Source organism: Aquarana catesbeiana, linkage group LG11 (assembly GCF_042186555.1).
Source record: "Aquarana catesbeiana isolate 2022-GZ linkage group LG11, ASM4218655v1, whole genome shotgun sequence".
NCBI classification, from domain to species: Eukaryota; Metazoa; Chordata; class Amphibia; order Anura; family Ranidae; genus Aquarana; species Aquarana catesbeiana.
Genome location: NC_133334.1, coordinates 269,499,701 through 269,523,203, shown reverse-complemented (window position 1 = coordinate 269,523,203; position 23,503 = coordinate 269,499,701). Strand labels below are relative to the sequence as shown.

General features: G+C 40.7%; 1 protein-coding gene across 3 annotated transcripts in view; it reads right to left on the bottom strand.

Moving 5' to 3' along the window:
• Positions 1-23,503, bottom strand: part of ZNF536 (zinc finger protein 536) — a 556,044-nt gene that overhangs the window by 15,241 nt on the left and 517,300 nt on the right. For all 3 annotated transcript variants that reach the window (XM_073605824.1, XM_073605822.1, XM_073605823.1), the window contains one exon: positions 6,039-7,565. In XM_073605824.1, the coding sequence (XP_073461925.1) occupies positions 6,039-7,565 (1,527 nt within the window). The remainder of the gene's footprint in view (positions 1-6,038; positions 7,566-23,503) is intronic.

Here is a 23,503-nt window from a genome sequence, read left to right as displayed (position 1 = left end):
AAAAGAATAGGAGAGCAGAGGAAGGGAGGAAGAGAATGGATGGAGAAAGTGGAAAGAGATGTATAGGAGAGATAAACAAAAGGAAATAAATCAAGAAAGAAAAAATAAGTGAAAACTGGAGTGATAAGTGAAAGAGGTGGAAGGAGGAAGACATGGAAAGAAATAACGATGTGAAGGAAATAAGGAGACAAGGGAAAAGGAATAAAGAGAATAGGAAGAAGGGAAAATAGACATGGAGAAAAAAAAGAAATGAGTGAAACAGGAAGGAATGAAAGAAGGAACGAAAAAAGAACAAGAGTGAACGAGGGAGCAAGGGAGGAAAAAAAGAAGGAAGAAAGAGAAGAAAAAAAAATTAGGAAGAAGGAGTGAAGAGGAAGAATATAAATGGTGAAGAGGAAAGAAAGAAAGAAAGAAAGAAAGAAAGAAAGAAAGAAAGAAAGAAAGAAAGAAAGAAAGAAAGAAAGAAAGAAAGAAAGAAAGAAAGAAGAAGAAAGAAAGAAAAGGAAAGAAAGAAAGAGAGAGAGAGAAGGAAGTGGAAAGAGGGATAAATGGAAGGAAAAAAAGGAAGAGGTAGAGATAAGCAGAAGAATGCGGGGGGAAAAAAAGTAAGAAAATGAGGGGAGAAGAAAAAAGTCAGGGAAGGAAAAAGAAAAGGAGAGCAGAGGAAGGAGGAAGGAAGGAAGGAAGGAAGGAAGGAAGGAAGGAAGGAAGGAAGGAAGGAATGGATGGAAGGAAGTGGGAAGAGATGGATAGGAGAGGTAAACAGAAGAAGGAAATAAATCAAGAAAGAAAGAAATGGGATGAGGTGGAGGGAGGAATACATGGAAAGAAAGATGTGAAGGAAATAAACACACAAGGGAAAATGAAATAAAGAGGAATAGGAAGAGGGGAAGGAAGACAGGGAGAAAAAAAAGAAAGGAGTGAAACAGGAAGAAATAAAAGAAGGAATGAAAAAAACAAGAGTGAAGGACGGAGCGAGGGAGCAAAGAAGGAAGGAAATAAAAAAGAAAAGAAAGAAGAAAAAAAAAACAAAGAAGGAAGGAGTGAAAAAGGAAGAATAAAAATGTTGAAGAGAAAAGAAAGAAGGAAAGAGAGAGAGAGAGAGAGAGAGAGAGAGAGAGAGAGAGAGAGAGAGAGGAGAGAGAGAGAGAGAGAGAGAGAGAGAAAGAGAGAGAGAGGAGAGAGAGAAAGAAGGAAAGAAGAAAGAAAGAAAGAAAGAAAGAAAAGAAAGAAGAAAAAGAAAGAAAGAAAGAGAGAGAGAGAGAGAGAGAGAGAGAGAGAGAGAGAGAGAGAAGGAAGTGGAAAGAGGGATAAATGGAAGGAAAAAAAGGAAGAGGTAGAGATAAGCAGAAGAATGCGGGGGGGGGGGAAAGTAAGAAAATGAGGGGAGAAGAAAAAAGTCAGGGAAGGAAAAAGTAAAGGAGAGCAGAGGAAGGAAGGAAGGAAGGAAGGAAGGAAGGAAGGAAGGAAGGAAGGAAGGAAGGAAGGAAGGAAGGAAGGAATGGAGATGAAGGAAGTTGGGAGAGATGGATAGGAGAGGTAAACAGAAGGAAATAAATCAAGAAAGAAAGAAATGGGAAGAGGTGGAGGGAGGAATACATGGAAAGAAAGATGTGAAGGAAATAAAAACACAAGGGGAAATGAAATAAAGAGAATAGGAAGAGGGGAAGGAAGACAGGGAGAAAAAAGAAAGGAGTGAAACAGGAAGAAATGAAAGAAGGGATGAAAAAATAAGAGTGAAGGAGGGAGCGAGGGAGCAAAGAAGGAAGGAAATAAAAAAGAAAAGAAAGAAGAAAAAAAAACAAAGAAGGAAGGAGTGAAAAAGGAAGAATAAAAATGAGAAAAGAAAGAAAGAAAGAAAGAAAGAAAGAAAGAAAGAAAGAAAGAAAGAAAGAAAGAAAGAAAGAAAGAAAGAGAAGGAAGTGGAAAGAGGGATAAATGAAAGCAAAAAATGAAGAGGTAGAGAAAAGCAGAAGAATGTGGGGGACAAAAGAAACAAGGAAATGAGGTGGAAGAAAAGTGCAGGAAGGAGAGAGAAAAGGAGAGCAGAGGAAGGAAGGAAAGAAGGAAGGAAGAGAATGGATGGAAGGAAGTGGAAAAGATAGATAGGAGAGATAAACAGAGGGAAATAAATCAAAAGAAAGAAAGGGGAGATGTAGAGAAAAGCAGAAAAAAGCGGAGGACAAAAGGAGGAAGAAAGTGAGGGAGGGAAAATATGTAAGGGAAAGAGAAAGGGAAGGAAGGAAGGAAGGAAGATAGGAAGGAAGGAAGGAAGGAAGGAAGGAAGGAAGGAAGGAAGGAAGGAAGGAAGGAAGGAAGGAAATAAAGAGGAAGAGAGAAAGGTAGGGGTACGGAAAAGTAAAATGGAAGCATATGAAGGAGGAAAGAAAGGTAGCAGAGGATATTCATAATTTTACAGATCCTTAATGGAGAATTTCTCATTGTTCACTTCCTTACAGTAAACAATCACAATGCAGCACCATGAATGCGTCCTCCAGGAGCTTTATGCGTGTTTCGGGCCACAATCTTTGAAAATCATTTATGTGTGAATAATAATATTATAATGACAATCATTTATGAAAGGAAAAAAAAATAGAAGATTCTGATTTGAATATCCAGTGTAAATCCGTCTTCAATGCACTGTTAAGACCAATGAAAAAAAAAAAAGGGGAAAAAAAAGCTCCTTTTGATAAATGAAGGCCATAAGGTCTGTACAGTATAGACTAATCTGCAATATAATAAAACGTTGCAGGGTCCATTTGTCAAGATATCCACATCACCAGATTGCTGGTTTATTGATGCACCATTTGACAGATGTGTCTGGTACAGTCAATGTATTTAGAGTCAATGTATCAACGCAACATCTGCTCGCATCAGTAAGTGATTTTGGTGGTGTCAGTAGAAGGAGTTAAAAGGGAATTAGCTACAAAAGATAATCTAGTTAGATCTTATCAGCCTCTCTATGGGCCATTATAGGTCTCTGGATTTTTTGTGTGAGGTTCCGATCTTGCCAGGATTTCCCATGAATGTGAATCTCTTAGTTTTGCTATCATGCACTACAGCTATGGCTGAAGCACAAACCCCGATTCTCACTGAGTTCAGTTAATAAAGAGAGATATGTATAAGAAGGGGAACATTAACACATCAGGTGCAAGTGAAATTAGCAAACTGCTTGTACTTTCCAAGGAACATCTACAATAAGTAATTTAGTTTACCTAAATCTGCGTTTCAAGAAAATATGTGGCCAGGCTATGAACCTTTTAAGTATGTATATATACTACATGCTCTTAAACAGTAAGTGAGCTTTAAAACAAGCCTTCAATGACCTATGTAGCTGCAGGCACTGTGAAGCAATTCATTCTTAAAATTTACAGCAAAAGCATTTTTTTTTTTTAGGAGCTCAGCTCATCTATCTCCACCCTTCCAGCAGTGACTCTGCAGCTCAGCTCACCCTGCTCCCCTTCCTGACAGTGACTCAGCAGCTCAGCTTACCGTGCTCCGCCTCCCAGCAATGACTCAGCAGCTCAGCTTACCGTGCTCCGCCTCCCAGCAATGACTCAGCAGCTCAGCTTACCGTGGTCCGCCTCCCAGCAATGACTCAGCAGCTCAGCTTACCATGCTCCGCCTCCCAGCAATGACTCAGCAGCTCAGCTTACCGTGCTCCGCCTCCCAGCAATGACTCAGCACCTCAGCTTACCGTGCTCCCCCTTCCATCAATGACTCAGCAGCTCAGCTCATCTTGCTCTCCCTCCCAGCAATGACTCAGCAACTCAGCTTACCTTGCTCCCTACCCAGCATTGACTCTGCAGCTCAGCTCTCACTGTTCCCCTTCCCAGCAATGATGCAGCGACTCAGCTCCCCCGTCTCCCCCTCCCAGCAGTGACTCTGCAGCTCAGTTCAACCTGCTCCCCTTCCCAACAGTGACGCTGCAGCTCAGCACACCCTGCTCCCCGTCCCAGCAGTGACTCAGCAGCTCAGCTCATCTTACTCCCTTTCTTAGCAGTGTCTCAGTAGCTCACCACTGGATCAACAGATCAGCTCCCTCTGCTCGTCCCCTGAGCAGTTACTCAGCAGCTCAGCTCCCCCTGCTCTCCTTCCTAAGCATGACTCAGCAATTCAGCTCCCCCTGCTCCCCCTCCCAGCAGTGAATCAGTAGCTCAGCTGCAGCCCATCTGTTGTGAATGATTTGCTCCACAGTGCCTGCAGCTACAGAGATCACAGAGGGTTTGATTTAAAGCTAATTTAAGGCTTTGTGAGAACATGTATTAATACCTAATTGTCTACAGCCTTGTCTCAGGTTTGCTTTAGGTTACATTTCCCATGATCTACCATTGCCTGGAGCATAGACGAGCTTCCTTCCCGTCCAGCACTCACAGCGGAGGGTACAGAACTTTATTCCCATGCAGCCTTAGCGGCTCACGCACATATCCTTGGTTCGCAGATTCATTGGGAACACTACACTATGAGATTACCCTCTTTTTGTGACTCTTATCTTTGCCAAGACTGACACTTAGGACCATTGAGCCATTTTAGTGGTGGAGTCTATGTTAGCTGCGGAGCAGCAAGGCGCACCTTGATCTCTCTATTGGGATCCATCATTCCGGTAAGGAGTTCATACTCACCAGTGGGTTGGAGTCTGGATCACGTTTTGGTTGGCACAGTGTTGGCAGAGAATGGCTACATTTATGAAGAATTAGAAAAGCACTCACTGCCACATCCAGGTAATATAGAAAAAACAACCAAAGAAAGTCGGACTTTACTAGTATAGCAAGGAGCACAAAGCAATTTATTCAAAAAATATGCATTTTATTCCATATTGTATTAAAACGGTTTCCAAAATAACTTGGTAAAAACAACCGAATTGAAGTATGCTGTGCATATAGGCAATAAGTTGTCATAAAAAATGAGGGTCAACTCAAGGTAAAGGCTTAATTGCCAAATCAAGAACATGTAGGTAAATTCTTCATGGGTCAACATGTTTCTCTTTCAGTCTTCATCAGGACTCATGGTGATAGTCGTGAGATAGCCATTGCATGTTAATGCATATATATGATGTAATCATGTTTGATTTTTAGGGTTTGTTTTCTATGTAGTTATTTCAGCATCCTTCATGAGTCCTGATGAAGCCTGAAAGAGAAACTTGTTGACCCACAAGCAGTTTACCTACATGTTCTTGTTGTGGCAATTTAGCCTTTACTGTATGATCTTGCATGCTTTATGACATAGCATTGCCTATACGCACAGCATACTTCAATTTGTTTTTTACCAAGTTATCTTGGAAGTCTTTTTAACATAATATGGAATAATCATTTTTTTTTTATAAATTGCTTTGTGCTCCTTGCTATGCCAGTGAAGTTCAACTTTCTTTAGTTGCTTTTTTATTTAATCATTGATTACACTTTTGAGACTTTCTTACATGTATTTATTATTATTGAGCACTTTGCACTTTATTTATTATTTTGTTTGCACACTTTGTTTATGTTAATCATATGTGAATGAATATACTGAGAAATATGGTGTTACTGAGTATTTAAAGGGGCAGCACACCCTTATGTATTATTATTGAGAAAAAAAAACCTGTCTGATGTTCCTACAACGCAGTGCTAGCAAAAAAAAGTTTTGGCTGGAGATTTGCTTCAGAATTTGGAAATTGCACCCTTAATACGCCAAAATAGAAGAACTAATACAATTGGTCAAAATGGAAACAATCTTATCATACAAAATTAATTTTTTTTTTGTCAGTAATAAATGTTGTTTTAAGCACTACTACTGTCCATCTCCCATCACATACAAGCTCTACTCTCAGCTGGAATGATTGACCTTTCTGAAAATTCTCCTTTCCAAATTGCCATAACCTCTTTTATGACAAGTGATGGTTCCACATTGCACTCCAGATAAAAATTTCATAGTGTACAGCCCACAGTAGCTAAGTGTTGGCTTTTATCGAAAGCATCAATGTATTCCTTAGGTGACTATTTCAAAAAGTACAACTTTTTTTCTCATCATCATCTACGTCTGTAGTTTTCATATTAACTTACCACATAAATCTGGTCTCTTCATACATCCACTGTTTGTTGTGTTGCTTGCAAGTCCGTTAAAAGCAGCCATACTGTCAGAGCTGTAAGCTCGAAGAACAGAGAGCATATTAACCTGCTTCTCCAAAGGATCTGGACCGGATGCTTGGTCAGGTTGCAAAGAGCTTTGTGGCGTTTCATGAGGCAATGGAAGATTCGGATGCCACTGCTTTTCCATCATCTGTGGTGTTGAAGAAACCATGTTTTCAGAAGGCCTGAGAGCAGCTGAATTCAGTAGAGGATCTTCTTCTTCATGGTCTTCTTTGTTCTGTTCGTCAACTGTGTTCATGTTTTCTGGTTCAGTGTCAATTTCTTCATCTTCATTCTCATCTTCTTTACACGTTTCCATGTCCTCAGATGAGGATTCATCAGAGAGGTCATCAGTAGCAACTGTATTAACTGAATCACACTGCAAGGCATGTGCTTCATCATCCGGCGGAGACTGAGAGTCAATGTCCATGTTAGAGCAAGAGTTTTGAGCATTGGACCCAACCGAGTGAGGATATACACCAAACTGCTTGTAGAATTCATTTGGAAAATTGTTAAACACTGGATCCATATGACTGGACCATGAAGTGCTTTTATGGTCAGATAAAGTCTCTTTAGAGTTCGGAGTTTTTTCAGAATTCTGCAATGGACTCAATTTGGACATAATTTCTTTGCCACACTGTGCTGAAGAAGAAGAGGCAGCAATTTTATTAGTGGCACCCAAGCTGTCCTTACGCTTTGCTTTTCCTAAATGGTTAGCTTGGAGATGCAAGGCCATCAACTCCATGGATGATGTCGTAAAAGAACAAAACAAACACCCATGCCAAGCAATGTTATCTTGGACTGTTACAGATGAACCTGGAAGAGATTGAGCATCTGGCCTCACCGACAGGTCTAGAGGTTCATACTGAGACTTTTCCAATTTCCTTTGTGGTGCTTTGTTCTCCACCTTGTCTTCACAGTTGTCAGACCTGGAAACTTTTATAGGAAGTGACTCTAGCAAGGCTTTCTCTTTCATCTCCCTCTCTTTCTTTAAAGAGCTTAAAACAAAGCTGTCCATGAAGGCCTGCAAGGAGCCCTGGAAGTTAACACCATTCCCTACAATGTTCTGATATGCTCTCCCAAATTCTGCAATATTTGCCCCTTTAGAAGAGATCTCTGATTTTTTCAAAGCTTCTGAAGAAACCTCTGGACTAATGCCACTTGACTGTCCCTGACGCTCCCCAGACATCAACCCTGACTGCCATTGCTGGGACATAGCGCCACTTCTGAAATCAATTCCGGGGAGGCTTTTGAATGCTCCTCGTAAAATGTCAGGTCTCATAAATAGGGAACTCTTGCTGACTGTTTCATCCTTGTGCTCCTGTCCTGGGGTATGCCCTTGACTAGCAATAGGGCCGGAGCCATTCTGCCTTTCTCGATGGTGGCGCTCCAGGTGGTACTTCAGAGATGCTGATTGGGTGCCAGCATAGTCACAATGGGGACACTTGTAAGGCTTCTCACCTAAAGTTTCACAAAAAAAACAAAAAAAAGTTTAAATATTTTAAAATATTGTCCTTTATAACTTTTCTTTCTCTCTCTTTTTTTTTTTTTTTGAAGTAGGAAAGTAGATGGAAATAAGAAAAAAGTGAAAAGGTAAACTTAGTCTTTAAATTCATATTAAGGGTTATTTTTTTCTTTAATGTTTTAAAATGATAGAAAATTTAGAGAGTACAAAAACAGCATCGCCATTGCATAAGAAGAATTTGGGAATAATCCAGAAACAGGACAAAATAAAGACAATAACCCTTACTTCTAAACAGACCCCTCACTTTTGAGACAGAGAAAGGGACTGAGGACAGAGATTTCCCAGTCCCCTTCTCTGCAGCCAAGCAACAGGGGAAATCTGCGCAGCACAGGGTGATTAGGGTGTGCCCGAGCACACCTGGCACACCCTGTGCGCACGCCTATGTTTCATGACAATGTTGACTACTGTACCTGATAACGGCTGATCATTCTAATTCTATGTGCAAATTAATTTGTGAGAGATGTGAAGTCGTTGTTATGTACCTTGTTTTTTTTCTCGTTGGAATGGTCAATAATAATAAAAATATATTCGACCTAAAAAAATGCTAAAAGAATGGCTTCTAATAGGTCAATCCTAACACCTGTCGACAGGATCAATGGATAGTTAAGTCAAACACATTGGCAGACAAAATGGACAGAATCTGCCTTCATGCCAAACCACTGAGCTGCTTATGGCTTCACTTGGGGTGGTGGTCAGTGGTTGGGAAGAAAAATATGCAGACTGAAAGCCATTTACCAAATTCATCAACATACCCAATAATCAAACTATTATTACCACATTCACAAACAAATTATAATATGGCCAAATGCCATATGAACAGCCATAGCTGCAGCCCAAACAAGTTACTGCTCTTACGCGTTTCATCTATCTGCAGCACTTGATGAGTAATGACTTGGCCATGAAAGAAAGAGGGAAACTATTTGCAAACCATTATCAAAAACAACCAGTAAAAAGGTTCAATTTTCTTTTCGATTAACAGTTTTGAGGAAATGCTCAAGGTCCAACGTTTTAAAAATATTGGTCTAGCAAGGGTCCTTAAAAACCTTAAAAGCTTGTGTTGAGTTTCAAGAAATTTACAGTCCTTTAAGTTGGTGCTGATATTTTTCCTTCTGTAAAAACAACAGATGGATGAAGTGAGCTCAAAGCTGACAAAAAAAAAAAAAAAAAAAATGAAACAATATGGCTGTGCTGTAAAAATATAAACAATGCTTAACTCAATATTTATTATCAACACGAAAGTAGACCATAATAAGACACTACCAACCAAAACTCCTACACTTATCTTCTAACAACTATTCATTTAAAAATATATATTATATTTAAATCCCATATAGATGTATTAAGCAGTTCTTCTCAAAGTTGATTTTTTTTATTTATTTATTTTTATTGGCAGTTAAAATTTTCACTTCACTTTTTTTTTTAAATAAACCTGTTTTTTTTCTGACCACCAACAATCACTCAATGTGGTATTTCATAGCCAAACCAAGGAAAAAAATAATAATTTCATAAATCAGGTTTCATAAAAATAGATAGTTCTTCTCAAAGATGATTTTTGTTTATTTTTTTTATTGGAAATTAAAATTTTCACTTCACTTTTTTTTAAATAAACCTGTTTTTTTCTGACCACCAACAATCACTCAATGTGGTATTTCACAGCCAAACCAAGGGAAAAAAATAATAAGTTCATAAATCAGGTTTCATAAAAATAGATAGTTCTTCTCAAAGATGATTTTTGTTTATTTTTTTTTTTTATTGGAAATTAAAATTTTCACTTCACTTTTTTTTAAATAAACCTGTTTTTTTCTGACCACCAACAATCACTCAATGTGGTATTTCACAGCCAAACCAAGGGAAAAAAATAATAATTTCATAGATCGGGTTTCATAAAAATAGATAGTTCTTCTCAAAGATGATTTTTGTTTATTTTTTTTTATTGGAAATTAAAATTTTCACTTCATTTTTTTTTAAATAAACCTGTTTTTTTTCTGACCACTGACAATCACTCAATGTGGTAGTTAATAGCCAAACCAAGGAAAAAAAAAAAAAAATTTCATAAATCAGGTTTCATAAAAATAGATAGTTCTTCTCGAAGATGATTTTTATTTATTTATTTTTTATTGGAAATTTACATTTTCACTTCACTTTTTTTTTAAATAAACCTGTTTTTTCTGACCACCAACAATCACTCAATGTGGTATTTCGTAGCCAAAAGAAGGAAAAAAATAATAATTTCATAACTCAGGTTTCATAAAAATAGATATAAAATAAAGATCTAAACAATTCCCACTCAAAAAAAAAAAAAAAAGTGTATATTTTACTTTGTAAATAAATCAAAGCAAAATAAAATATGTCTTACTGAAATATACTCTTAATACTTAATATATACATTATGTGGTGTTTATTATACATTTAGAGATCATTTTCCTTTTTGAAAACACATTTGTGAGAATACATTAACTTGCATTTCTAGAAAAGCAGAATATATAAAAAATCCCTTTCAAAAACACATATAGCCAACATAAATTTAAAAGAAGTCATAAGCTTCAATATCCACGGAATACAAAAGCTGTTAAAATTTGTTTAAATTATACACATGGAAACCATTTTTAAGAAACTTAAAAAAAAAATTTTATGGCACTGTTACGCAAGACTGAAATGAATGATTTAAGTCGTGCTCTGCAGTAAATCATGGATATAATTAGCAAATGGCATACTGCACGAGCAATTTATCATTATTTAGAGGGCAGCATTCCAGAAGAATTCTGAGATCTACAGACCTATTGCATTGTTTCTAAATACAGATCTATAAACACAGATATTCTAAAATATTAAAGTCATTCCATTACTGCAGCTTAAGCAGAGCAGTGTATAGGTTAAATTAAACTTTTGTCAATAAAAATTAAATAAAATCCTTACTAATGAAGAAATGCAAAATATATTAGGAAGCTCTATTTTATATGGTAATTATCTGCAAAGGCTTTGCAGCGATTTCCGTATGTACTGATGGTTTTCCTGGCTCACAAATACAATCTTTAATGTGCCTACAATATATATGTAATTATTAACAAGAGGAGAAAAAAAAAAAAAAAAAAAAGCCCGTGCTTAGATTATGATTTAGAACTGCGAAACAAATGTTGATTTAACTGCTATGTAATTTTAATGATAAAAATAACATTTGCATATTTCTTTAAATAGAATGCAAATTGTTTCTATTAAAATGTTACTGCATGCAAAGTGAAAAAAAAGAATAAGAAATAAAAAAAAAACCCAAAGAGCTATAAAAGCAGAAATTCTAAGCCCCGATTGGTTAAAAATATAGTAGATGAAAATGATACGCTTTAAATGGAAATACCTAAAAAAGGATACTGTGACTAAATAAATAAATTCTTGACTTTATACTAAAGTGATCTCTAGAAAAGACTTGAAACATTTGCATAAATATTACAATATGGAATATTACAAATTATATGGTAACTGGTATATTAAGAATTACATGTACCACAGTATATATGATTGGTAGCATTCCAATGGCCATATGATTTAAAAATAACATTTGTTTTTAAAAAAAAAAAAAAATGAACCCGAGAGGGGAGATTTAAAACTTCTTTTAAAGTTACCGGTTGGATTTTTTTCCTATAAAAAGCGAGGGTAATATTTGCACCAAAGGACGCTTCCATGCTCAAAAGGATTTTGTATCCTTAATTAATGTTGCCATATTTATTCCACTAATTGGAAAAAAAAGTACGATGCGTGTTTATTTACTCTACCCAAGACTGATATCCAAAAATTACAACTGTGCATACATTTTAAAGAAAACTATTTTGCGTGGGAAAATAAAGCAATTAGTCCCCCAACTAAATTCTGTATCTCTCCAAAACAGTGTTGCTATAATGAGCCCTGTTTTGGTGGCTAGAGAAGTAGTATTTATTATCGTTCCTGTCTTTTTTATATGACAGACCAGAAAGTTAAAGGCAGTGGCGGCCGCTCATGCAGGGCGAAGGGGTGCCGCCCCCATCATCCATGCGCCCGGCCCCTAATCTACATGCAGGGGGCGCCAGTCGCATCAATTCCAATGGGGTTTTTTTTTTTCAAAGCACATGATTAGAGCCTTAGGCTCTAATTGGCTTCAAACAGGGTGGGCTCGGGGCGCAGAGCACTGTGCCCAGAGCCCACCCAGTTGCCCACCCAGTTTGACAACTGGGCCAAATTAATATTCGCTAATGTCTTCCTGTTTCTCCTCCTGGCCAATCAGGAAGCAGGTCCTGAGACCCGATTGACCGGGACTCCTAAGACCCGACTGGCCGTGAGTCCTAAGTCCTGATTGGCCGGGAGGAGAAGCGACCGCCAGAACTCAGGAGACCCAGGGGGGGAAGCCGCCAAAGCCACAACCTGGTTGGGATAAGTGTGGGGCTGGTGGGGGCGACAGGTGAGGGATGCAGCGCTCTAGCGACGGGGGGAGGTGACGATTGATCGAGTGAGCGCCGGGGGGAGGTTTTGGCTGACTGGCTGGCTGGGGAGGCCGCGGGCCGCCCCCCCCCCCCAAAGAAAATGGAGCACCAACCGCCACTGGTTAAAGGAAAGAGTCATCAGAACCACTTCATGTTAGCAGCAATAGAGTGCTATATAGGTAAATTCAGTTGAGTCAACATTTTACAATTCATCTGCAAAGTCAATTTTCAATTTAGTAGGCCTTTCCAAAAATTTTCACAATTGGTTTACTGAAGCCCCACTTTTCTTTTCAATTGCCTCTGTAACAGTTTATTTATTTATTTTTAAAGACGCTGATACTGGTCTACAACCCAAAATAATTGTAGGCACTCTAGAAGTTTCCAGCCAACAATGGTACTAAGGAGTTGCTTTACTAAAACTGGAGAGTGCAAGATCTGGTGCAGCTCTACATAGAAGCTTAAAGGAGAAGTATGGCCAATACTGTACTTCTCCTGTGGCTAAAGCCCTCTGTCGGCTGATGTCACAGACCCGGTCCAGGCTCTGAAAAGATCCCAACCATATGTCCTGGGTCTGATCAGAAGCCTGGACTGGCAGCTGGCTCAGCCTCTCAGCAAGCTGCTCAGAGCCTGAGCCAGCTGCTCCCACCCTCTCCACAGCCCAGCACTCCAGTGAACATTGGAGGGGCAGAGCAGCAAGCCAATGACTGATAGTCACCACCTCTCTGCAGGCTGAAGACCGAGAGCTGAATTTTCAGTGGTGTTTGATCGCTTAGTTCTCGGTCTTAGAGGTGGCGGAGAACAGCTGCAGCTGTGATCGGTGCTGCAGCCATCTAGGTGAGTATGATATTTTTTTGGGGGGATTCCCATACTTCTCTTCTGATTAAACAAGCTGAAGTTAGAAGCTGACTGGCTACCATGCACAGCTGCATCAGATTTTGCACTCTCCAGGTTTAGTAAATCAACCCCTAAGAGTATCTACTGTAAGTATCTGCATTTACACCTAATTTAACACACAAATGTGAGTATGGTGGACATTCCATTTTAAAACCATGGGTGCCAACAGTTGCCCCTCTCCCCTTGCATGTATAACATCCTCCACCCTTCTTGAAAGGCTTCACACAAGATTTTAGAGTACATCTGTGAAAATTTGCATCCATTCAGCCAAAATAACACTGGTGAGGTCAGGTGTTGATGTTCGACAAGAAGACCCAGCTCCTATTCGTTGTTCCAGTTCATTTCAAAGGTGTTCGGTTAGCCTTGTGCAGGTCACTGGAGCTCTTCCCAAGCTAAGCTTGTCAAATCAAGTCTTTATAGAGGTGGTTGTGTGTACGGGGACACAATCATGCTGAAGGGCCTTTACACGGTTGTGTGCTTCCAGCCTTGCAGCAACAGTTATGGGAACTGTTGCTGCAAGGCTGGAAGCACACAGCTGTCTAAACCATCTCTGTTTGATGTGGCATTATCAGTACTCTTCACCAGAAACAATGAAACTCCTTAACTTAGAGGGGTGTCCATGTTTTGTACACTTTTGGCCATGTAGGATAGGTGTGATGGTCAGGTAGCCACAATCAATCTGTTTGGGGAACCAAATAACTCCCTCCAGAGGTGACCCTGTAAAGAGATTCTTTGGCCCCTTACCAGTTTACTCCCTCTCCTGTGGTCCATGTTTGAAGACGTAATTAAATGCTACACGGAGACAGAGATCTAACTGCTGCACAACACCTCTTCACAACACTACTGTGAGTTAAACATGCATGCCCCCTTCAGCCAAAAGGGCAATATACTCCTATTGAGGGAACAATAATAATCAGCCTGGAAAATTAATTTTGGACAATAGATTCTTTCCGAGATCAGTTGGCCAGGTCAGGTCTGCTGAGGACTCCCTAAGACAATGATTTCAAGTCTACGGCCTTGTTAACTACATCCATGCTTCCTAAAAGCTCAATCAATGCAGATCAAGATAGAACACAGACGAGACCATAACGTTACATATACAATAGATTGCAGCATAACAAAATTATATTCCCCCTCATGGTAAAACTCAACAGCACCTGCGTAATTAATTACATCATCATTTCCGATGAGTATATTCCGGGAGGACCTTGTTTAGACAGATGTCAATCTGCTCAGAAACAATCTGTTAAGCTAGCTTGAGGATTGAGTTTTAATGTATATTTTTGAAATTGCAAATCTGCCTAAATTAACCACAAGTTGATCTGGGAAAACCTACTGCAGTTCGATCCTTGGTTTTATCTCTACCTGAAGACTTTAGGCAAGAGTCTTCTTCCTCTTGGAGTTTAGGTTTTGTCTTCTCTCATTAAAAAAATGGCCCCCAAGTTTTTATTCTTATTTTTTTATCTTGCTGTAAAGTAGGCTATAAAAGGCAACTGCCATTTTACATAAATTTAAGAGGCTGTAGAGAAACAGTGACTGATACCAAAATAAAATAGTTATTAAAATCTGGTACTCTTTGCCAAAACCCTGCTGAGTACTGAATAGTGCCTGCGGAGTACTTACAGCCTCTAGGGCAGGGGTCTTCAAACTATGGCCCTCCAGTTGTTCAGGAGCTACAATTCCCATCATGCCCAGTCATGTCTGTGAATGTCAGAGTTTTACAATGCCTCATGGGATGTGTAGTTGCGCAACAGCTGGAGGGCTGTAGTTTGAAGATCCCTGCTCTAGGGGCTCTGTATCTTCTCATGAGAGTGGACACCTACTCCAAGAGGTTATAAAACCATATAGCTTATTTTAAAATTAAAGCTTTAATTTCATCAACAGTAAAATATTGGTTTTTATGTGGTCCTTCTACATAGCAAGATTTATTTAGTCAAGGGGATGTATAAAAGCTGAGAATTACTTACCTTATTCTTTGCTTCCTTAGGGTTCCTTCCACCATTTGACCAGCCCTGTATTGCCCCTTTACTTCAGCAGTCCTCCAGCCACTGCCTTTCTGATGTCATCACGTTCAATGCAGAACCAGTGGTCCCGCATTGTACGTGATGGCGTTGATGGCCCACCCACATACCATGGTCAGAGAAGAGTCCTAATTGTTAGGGAAGTGAGGAATAATATAAGTATCCCTCTACTTCACAACCCCCCCTAGACTAAACAAATCATTAAACCTTTGTATTTAGATGAGGGGATACTTGATATTAATATTTTACTGATGACCGGAGGTCAGCTTTGAGTACAGCTGAATAAAGTAGTGGAGTGACCCCCATTCCCCTCTCTGCCTTCTCTGTATACTCTTTATATTAGGCTCGACACTACTGCGACCTGAAAGTCATGCAACTTACAGTGGGACTTTGCCGACTTCCTATCGATTTTCTGGCAACTCAAATACTACTTTGATGCGACTTGAAGTGACTTTTTAAGCAACTTTGTCTTCTGCAGGTATGCAGAGATAAAAGCATACAGGAAGATGCCATGCACTGCCTGGGTAATCATCCTGTAATGTCAGATCCATATCACATCAATAGAGATGAGGATCCGACTTGGAGGTGACTTCCATTAAAGTCTGTGGGCACAAGTCAGATAGTCGTCGCCTTGAAGTAGAACAGGAACCTTCTCTAAAGTCGGAGCAACTTCAGTAGTGCTAATTAAGACAGCTCTCATTGACCACCATGGGATCTCACATGTCATGTGACCTTGGGGTCTCACAAGTTGGAAAAAAGTAGCGGGATTGTGAGCTGAGACTTAAGCCCCATATACACAATCGGATTGTTGGCCAACAAAACCAAGGACTGTTGTCCGAAGGGCATTGGCCCAAACTTGTCTTGCATACAAACGGCAAGGAATTGTTGGCCAACAAATACGAACGTAGTGATGTACTACGTTGTTTTTCAGCTCTTTAGCGCCACCCTTTGGGCTCCTCCTGCTAATTTCGTGTTAGCACAAGTTTGGTGAGTGTTGATTCGCGCTTTTCATTTTGTACTTTTCATTTCGTGCTTTTCAGTTTGTGCTTTTCAGTTCGTTTTTGAACGGCCGTTCGTCAACCAGACATGTTGCGGAATCGGAGGAGATAACGTGTTATTTATTATTGGCCTTGGAGTTATTGCTTTGACAATATTTTTTTTGTTGAATAATGATTTGATTTGGTATATTTTCTATATTTTTGGATGCATAGAATGCACTTTTTGGGTAAGTTCTATGGGCAGATAACATGTCTAATTGTATTTGTTTTCTTTTTTTAATGCACAATAAAAAAAATTGTGTAGAATAATACTTGGCTGTGTGTTTTACTTCAAATGACAGTTTGGGAGTCGGCAGTTACATTTAAAAAAATACAATGTAAAATTGACAAGGGACACCAACATAGATGTATCTTTAATCTTAAAAACTACAGAATAATGGTGTTGTGGTAACTTGCCCAAATAAAAAAAAAAAAAAAAAGCATAATAATATTATTTTTGATATTCTTGATATCACTAGAAAATAAAAGCCTTGGAAAATTCGTTTGCAATAACTCCATCAGTATCACCAGCAAAGCAGCTTCATTATTATCCCAATAAAGAAGAAGAGAATTGTGCGCTGCATTTCGAGATTTCATATTTTGCACAAATGTTAATTCTCCATTACGAACGCTAGTTTACAAGACCGACCGCTTCCGGCTCGTCCTTGCTTCCGAGCATGCGTGTTTGTACTTTGGACTTTTGTCCGACGGACTTGTGTACCCGCAACAGGAAAAAAAACGACAACACACATTTGTTCGCGGAAAATTTAAAAACCTGCCATCCAACATTTGTCCGCGGAAAATCCGACAACAATTGTCCGATGGCGCATACACACGGTCGGATTTTCGGCCAACAGCCTGTCATCACACATTTCCCATCTGAAAATCCGATCGTGTGTACGAGGATTAGGAGAAAGACCATCTGAACGCAACAGCAACACCTGTCCTCTCTATATATAAAATCCATACTCCTCAGTGGCACCAGTGTCAAAGGGTGCACGCTTTATCAAAATGTTGATTTATGGATTTAAAAAATGTTTATTAAACTAAATATTATTTTTAAAGTTTTGAAAATTAAAAAAAGACCCCAAACCATTATAACTTTCATTTAAAATGTTGTCAGCAGAAGAAGTGAGACCCTATATCAATAGAGCCCTGACAAGAGTGGGGGACTCTAAATAATAAAGTCCCCAAGGGAATGACCTTGCTTGTAGGCATCTAGCAAACCTGAAGAACCTTGGGTAAAGAACCATTTTATGGAAATAGTTTTTTTTTACTTTTTTGCAACTATGTAACTAGTTAGGTGAATTAGCTTTTAGTCACTTCCCTCACCTGAGCTCACTATTCCATTGAACTGTTGGGTATTTGTAGTTGTTACACATGGTACACGTAGACATGGTGGACATCTGAATTGATAACTACAAGCTGGTTGTGGACTGGAGTACAGAAGGCCCACTAGTGAATGAGGTTTAAAATAGACTGTGCTAAATAGATATTTTACCCCATATGTATCCCAAAACCTCCATTTTGAATGCCTTTGTCCTAAAATATCGAAAGGTTAAAAAGAAATAACAATTGTTTTCTACATTACCAGAGGATCCTCGGGGTCGGTTCAATTACCAGTCCATCACTGGAAGAGGTATACTCTTTGAAACGCACTGAAAAAGCCTATTGTGCTGCACAAATTCCTCAACTCTTTCAACATTTTTAAAAAGCATATTAGTAACATAAGAACCTTGTTACGAATCAACCAAACAAGCTACTTTTCTGTGATTTATAACAATGGGGCTGATTTACTAAGAAGAATGCGTTGCGCCGGTTCGTACCTTAATTGGTGCGCTGGAAAAGTCATTAACCGAACGTGCGAACTGGTGCACTTTGAAGCGCAAAACGATAATAAATATGTAAACTGCAACTGTCGCTAGGGTAACTGCGGTTTTCTCATTGATAATAGCGCACGCCCAATACAATTGGTTAATTTCATCTCATTGGATGTGTCTTGTTAGGCAATTAGTAGGTGTTCTCAGTGAATTAACCCTTTTGATGCTAATTGGCCAATCAGATTGCATAGTACATGACCATCTTAAGTGCCAAATTTGGAATGTAGATGTGCCATGACCCACTTGTGTTTTCCTAACGATATTTCTTGGGCATTATACAAGGCACATGAGAAACCACCTTTTTTCAAGACATGATAGAGTGATCAGGAATCTTCAAACTACGGCTCTCCAGCTGTTGCGGAACTACACATCCCATGAGGCATTGTAAAACTCTGACATTCACAGACATGACTAGGCATGATGGGAATTGTAGTTCCTGAACAACTGGAGGGCCGTAGTTTGAAGACCCCTGTGCCAGACCATTATTATGCCTCTAGAATTGGGAGTGTGGCATCTACCCAACTTCTCTCTGCTGGTGGACACAAGAACCTACATCTATAGAGATATATTTGGGCAGCACAGTGGTGTAGTGGTTAGCACTTTCACCTGGCAGCAAAAAGGGTCGCTGGTTTGAATCCTGCCTGCGACACCATCTGCCTGGAGTTTGCATGTTCTCCCTGTGCCTGCGTGGGTTTCCTCCAGGTAGTCCGGTTTCCTCCCACACTCTAAAAACATGCTGGTAGGTAAATCGGATCCTGTCTAAATTGGCCCTAATATTTATGACCCCATTTAGGGACCCACACAAACACCACCCCATGTTAAAAAAATAAATAAAATTCTTAATTTGCAAATAAGGATCATCTCTTCCTTGTGGGACATGGTGGTGGTAAGAAATTAGCAGCAGTACAAGCAACTTCCTGTAGGGGGTGTGATGTCATTCCTGTGTGCTGGCCACCGCTTCCGGGAACCAGATATACGCCACGGGTACATACCTCCGTGCACACAACAGTTGCGCATCTCACATACACAGCGGTCGCTCATCTAGATGCAGTACCCAATTTTTAGGGAACTGAATAGTAAAGCAGATGCAGATTTCCAGGACTGGACTAACAAATGTTTCTAGTAAAAGGCAACTGGTGTTTTCTATTAAACAAGGTCTAAATGGGCCATTGACATGCATGACAGTTGTACTTAGGAATGTGTCTTTGCAAAGTTAAACAAAATGAAATCCTTTCTTGGTTTTGCTTGGGGATAGAGTGCAGAGGGATTAGAAGTCTTGTTAGTTTTTGGGGATGTCTGCACCCCTGATAGGGTGAAGACGCCTCCCAAATTTTGCCACTTTCTCCTTCAAATTTATTCACATCCTGTCACATGGCCAAACAGGAAGTGAGGGTAAAACCCTACCAATGTCTTTCCTTGGGGACACACAGGTCAGTCTAAATAGTTTCCCCATTAGGTAAATTGCACTCTAGCATTTTTCTGTGTACACCACAAATTATTAAGTATCTTGGACTTTGGGGTTTATTTACTAAAGGCAAATCCACTTTGCACTACAAGTGCACTTAGAATGCAGTTGCTGGAGATCCGAGGGGGACATGCAAGGAAAATAAAAAAAACAGCATCTTTGCTTCTACATGATTGGATGATAAAATCACCAGTGCTTCCCCTCAGATTTACAGCGACTAAACTTGTATTGCAGAGTGGATTTGCCTTTAATAAACCCCAAAATACCTAATAATTTGGGGTGTACACAACAAAGTGCTAGAGTACAATTTGCCTAATGGGGACACTATTTAGATTGACCTGTGTGTCCTCAAGGAGAGACATTGGTAGGGTTTTACCCTCACTTCCTGTTTGGCTATGTGACAGGAAGTGAAGCCAATTTGCAGAAAAGGGACACAAATCTCAACCTAAAAAAAGACAAGCAGGGGTTCTAACACTCAGTTGGTTTCCCTCAAATGCCCCCAATTAGAATAGGATTGTCTTGAGGTAGATTTTAGCTCAGTGCTCTAAATCAGTGGTTCTCAACACTGTCCTCAAGTACCCCCAACAGGTCATGTTTTCAGGTTTTCCTTCATCTTGCACAGGTGCTTTAAATCACAGTCAATGGCTTGGTATTTTGGGCAGCTTTTTTAGCTCAGATAAATTCCCAAAACATGTCCTGTCGGGGGGGTACTTGAGGACTGAGGCTGAGAAGCACTGACTAAAATGGAAAATTGAATACTTACCTCTCTGTTTTTTTTTCGTTTTTCAGACATGGTCAAAAATAAATTTGCTACTGATTTATACTGATGTATTGTATACTCTGTTCTGATTTTCTTTTAACCCTACAGCCCTGAAGAACAAGGTATGTAAGGCCGCGTACACACGGTCGGACTTTCTGGGAAGCTAGGTCCGACGTACTTGCCGCCAGACTTCCGGCGGACTTTCTGAACGGACGGACTTGCCTGCACACGACCGGACTTGCCGTAATCCGGTCTTCCCGACAGACTTCCGCCGGACTTTCAGAATGAACGGACTTTCCCACACGGACAAGTCCGTTCATTTTGAATGTGACTCGGGTACGACGGGACTAGGTAAGGAAGTCAATCTCGCCGCTTTTATCGGCGAGATTGAAACCTTGCGAGCCCCATCGCGGGCATCCCAGGCCCTTAGGTCTGGTATGGAACTGTAAGGGGAACCCCCTACGCCGAAAAACCAGCGTGGGGGTCCCCCCAAAATCCATACCAGACCCCGATCCGAGCACGCAACCCGGCTGGTCAGGAAAGGGGGTGGGGACGAGCGAGCCCCCCCTCCTGAACCGTACCAGGCCGCATGCCCTCAACATGGGGGGGTGCTTTGGGGGCGAGGGGGGTGCCCTGCGGGGCCCCCCCACCACAAAGCACCTTGTCCCCATGTTGATGAGGACAAGGGCCTCTTCCCGACAACCCTGGCCGTTGGTTGTCGGGGTCTGCGGGCGGGGGGCTTATCGGAATCCGGGAGCCCCCTTAAATAAGAGGGCCCCCAGATCCCGGCCCCCCACCCTATGTGAATGAGTATGGGGTACATGGTACTCCTACCCATCCACCTAGGGAAAAAGTGTCAATAATAAAACACACTACACAGGTTTTTAAAGTAATTTATTAGACAGCTCCGGGGGGGTCTTCTTACGGCTTCGAGGGTCTTCTTACGACTTCGGGGGGCCCTCCGGTTCCCCTTCTCCCGGCGTCCGGTTGGTTCTTCTCCGCTCTCTCTGGCCTCTGTTCCCGGTGTTCCAGTTCTTCTGCCAGCTCCTCCGCTATCTTCATGCCGCTCTTTTTGCCAGCGGAGGCCCGGACTTCTGGCTTCTTCTCTTCTTCTGATGTTGACACAACGGTCTCTCCGGCTGGAATGGTCTCTGGGCGCTCCGCTCTGACTTATATAGGCAGAGACCCCACCCCCTTATGCCGTCACAGTCTCTGGGCATGCTGGGACTGTGACGTTTTAGGGGGCGTGGTCAACGGTGATGTTGTATATCTTTAGTGTTGCTTTAAGACAAATACACAGTATGGAGGGATATGCTTTGTTAATTTTTCATCTCTGAGGTTTACAGCCACTTTACCTGCTGCAAAGAAAAGGGAGGTCTCCTGTACTATCAGACAGACCTGAGCTGAACTTGCTAGACTGAATTGCAAACTTTGGCAGGTACGCCTTCATCCTTTGTGCATTTGGATGTGTGTTTGGAGCTCAGCTTTGAAGAAGGACCCTTATCTTAGGGGCTTCTCTTCTTTGTGAGCAGCTTGAACATCAATATTTTGGAATCCTAAAGCTTCCTAATCCAATGTTCATCACAACTACCTACCATGTATTGAGGAACCCTAGAGGAACCACAACCACCTATAACAGCCATTCTTAACCAGGGTTCCCTGGAACCCTAGAGTTCCTCCTGAGGTGGCTAGGGGTTCCTTGAGCTGTGGCTAACTGACCTTCCATGTGATGATGCCTGCACAGTTTCAGGTCCAACACCACTTGGCAGAGCCAGAGGCATGACTGTATGATTGGAATTCTGACCACGAGCAGTCTTCCCACCGTCCACCACCAATGTAAGGTTCATTTTCTCAATTAAAACCAATGGACTAATCTTAGCAGGGGTTCCCTGAGACCTGAAAATTATTGTAAGGGTTCCTTTCGCATAAAAAGGTTGGGAAAGACTGACCTACAACATTTTGAGGAACCCTAGAGCTTTCCAATTCAATGGCCACCACAACCACCATAGGAAGCTTTTCCTTCCTCTTTAAAACTAATGGCTGATCTCTAAATCACACATCTTTTTCATATCTCATGTTTCTGTTATATTGTTTCACTGTTTCCCAGTGAATGGCAAGCACATTAAGCTACTCTATAGAAACAAAGATTTTAAAGACACCATTGTGACAAAAGCTATCAAATTATATGTCCTACAAATCCACAGAAATCTTAGGAGAACCATTTGTATATATACCGTATATATATATTTTACATCGCCTTTAAGAAATGTCAAAATGACACAGATATCTGACCGATTTGCACTGAAGTTTTGCTCCTTTAATAAAAATTGTATACTAATTCGCCCCCAAAGCAAATATATACGTTGTAAACTTGGCGTTTTTGGTCTGCACTGAAGGTTTGCTCCATTAATAAATTGTGTTCTGGTTTGAGACAAGTACACACTATAGAGGGATATGCTTTGTTAATTTTTCATGTCTGAGGTTTACAACCACTTTACCTGCAGCAGAGAAAAAGCAGGTCTCCGGTACTACCAGACAAACCTGAGCTGCACTTGCTAGACTGAAATGCAAATTTTTGGCATTTCCCCATCCTTTGTGCATTTAAATGTGTGTTTGGAGCTCAGCTTTGAAGAATGATTCTTATTTTAGGAGGTTCTCTTCTTTGTGAGCAGCTTGAACATATGTGAACATCTAGATATTTGCAACATTTTGATGCACCCTAGAGGAACCCTCAAGCTTCCCAATGTAAAGGCCACCACAACCACCTACAACAGCCATCCTCAACCAGGGTTCAGTAAAACTCTAGGGTTCCTCCAGAGTTGGCTAGGGGTCCCTTGAGGTGTGACTAACTGACTTTCCATGTATTGTCAAACGTATTGGGACACCTGCCTTTACACACACTTGAACTTTAACGGCATCCCAGTCTTAGTCCGTAGGGTTCATTATTGAGTTGGCCCACATTTTGCAGCTATAACAGCTTCAACTCATCTGGGAAGGCTGTCCACAAGGTTTAGGAGTGTGTCTATAGGAATATTTGACCATTCTTCCAGAAGCACATTTGTGAGGTCAGGCACTGATGTTGGACGAGGAAGGCCTGGCTTACAGTCTCCGCACTAATTCATCCCAAAAGTGTTCTATCGGGTTGAGGTCAGGACTCTGTGCAGGCAAGTCAAGTTCATCCACCCCAAATTCGCTCATCCATGTCTTTATAGACCTTGCTTTGTTGGACGAGAAGGCCTGGCTCACAGTCTCCGCTCTAATTCATCCCAAAGGTGTTCTGTCGGGTTGAGGTCAGGACTCTGTGCAGGCAAGTCAAGTTCCTCCACCCCAAACTCACTCACCGATGTATTTACGGACCTTGCTTTGTGC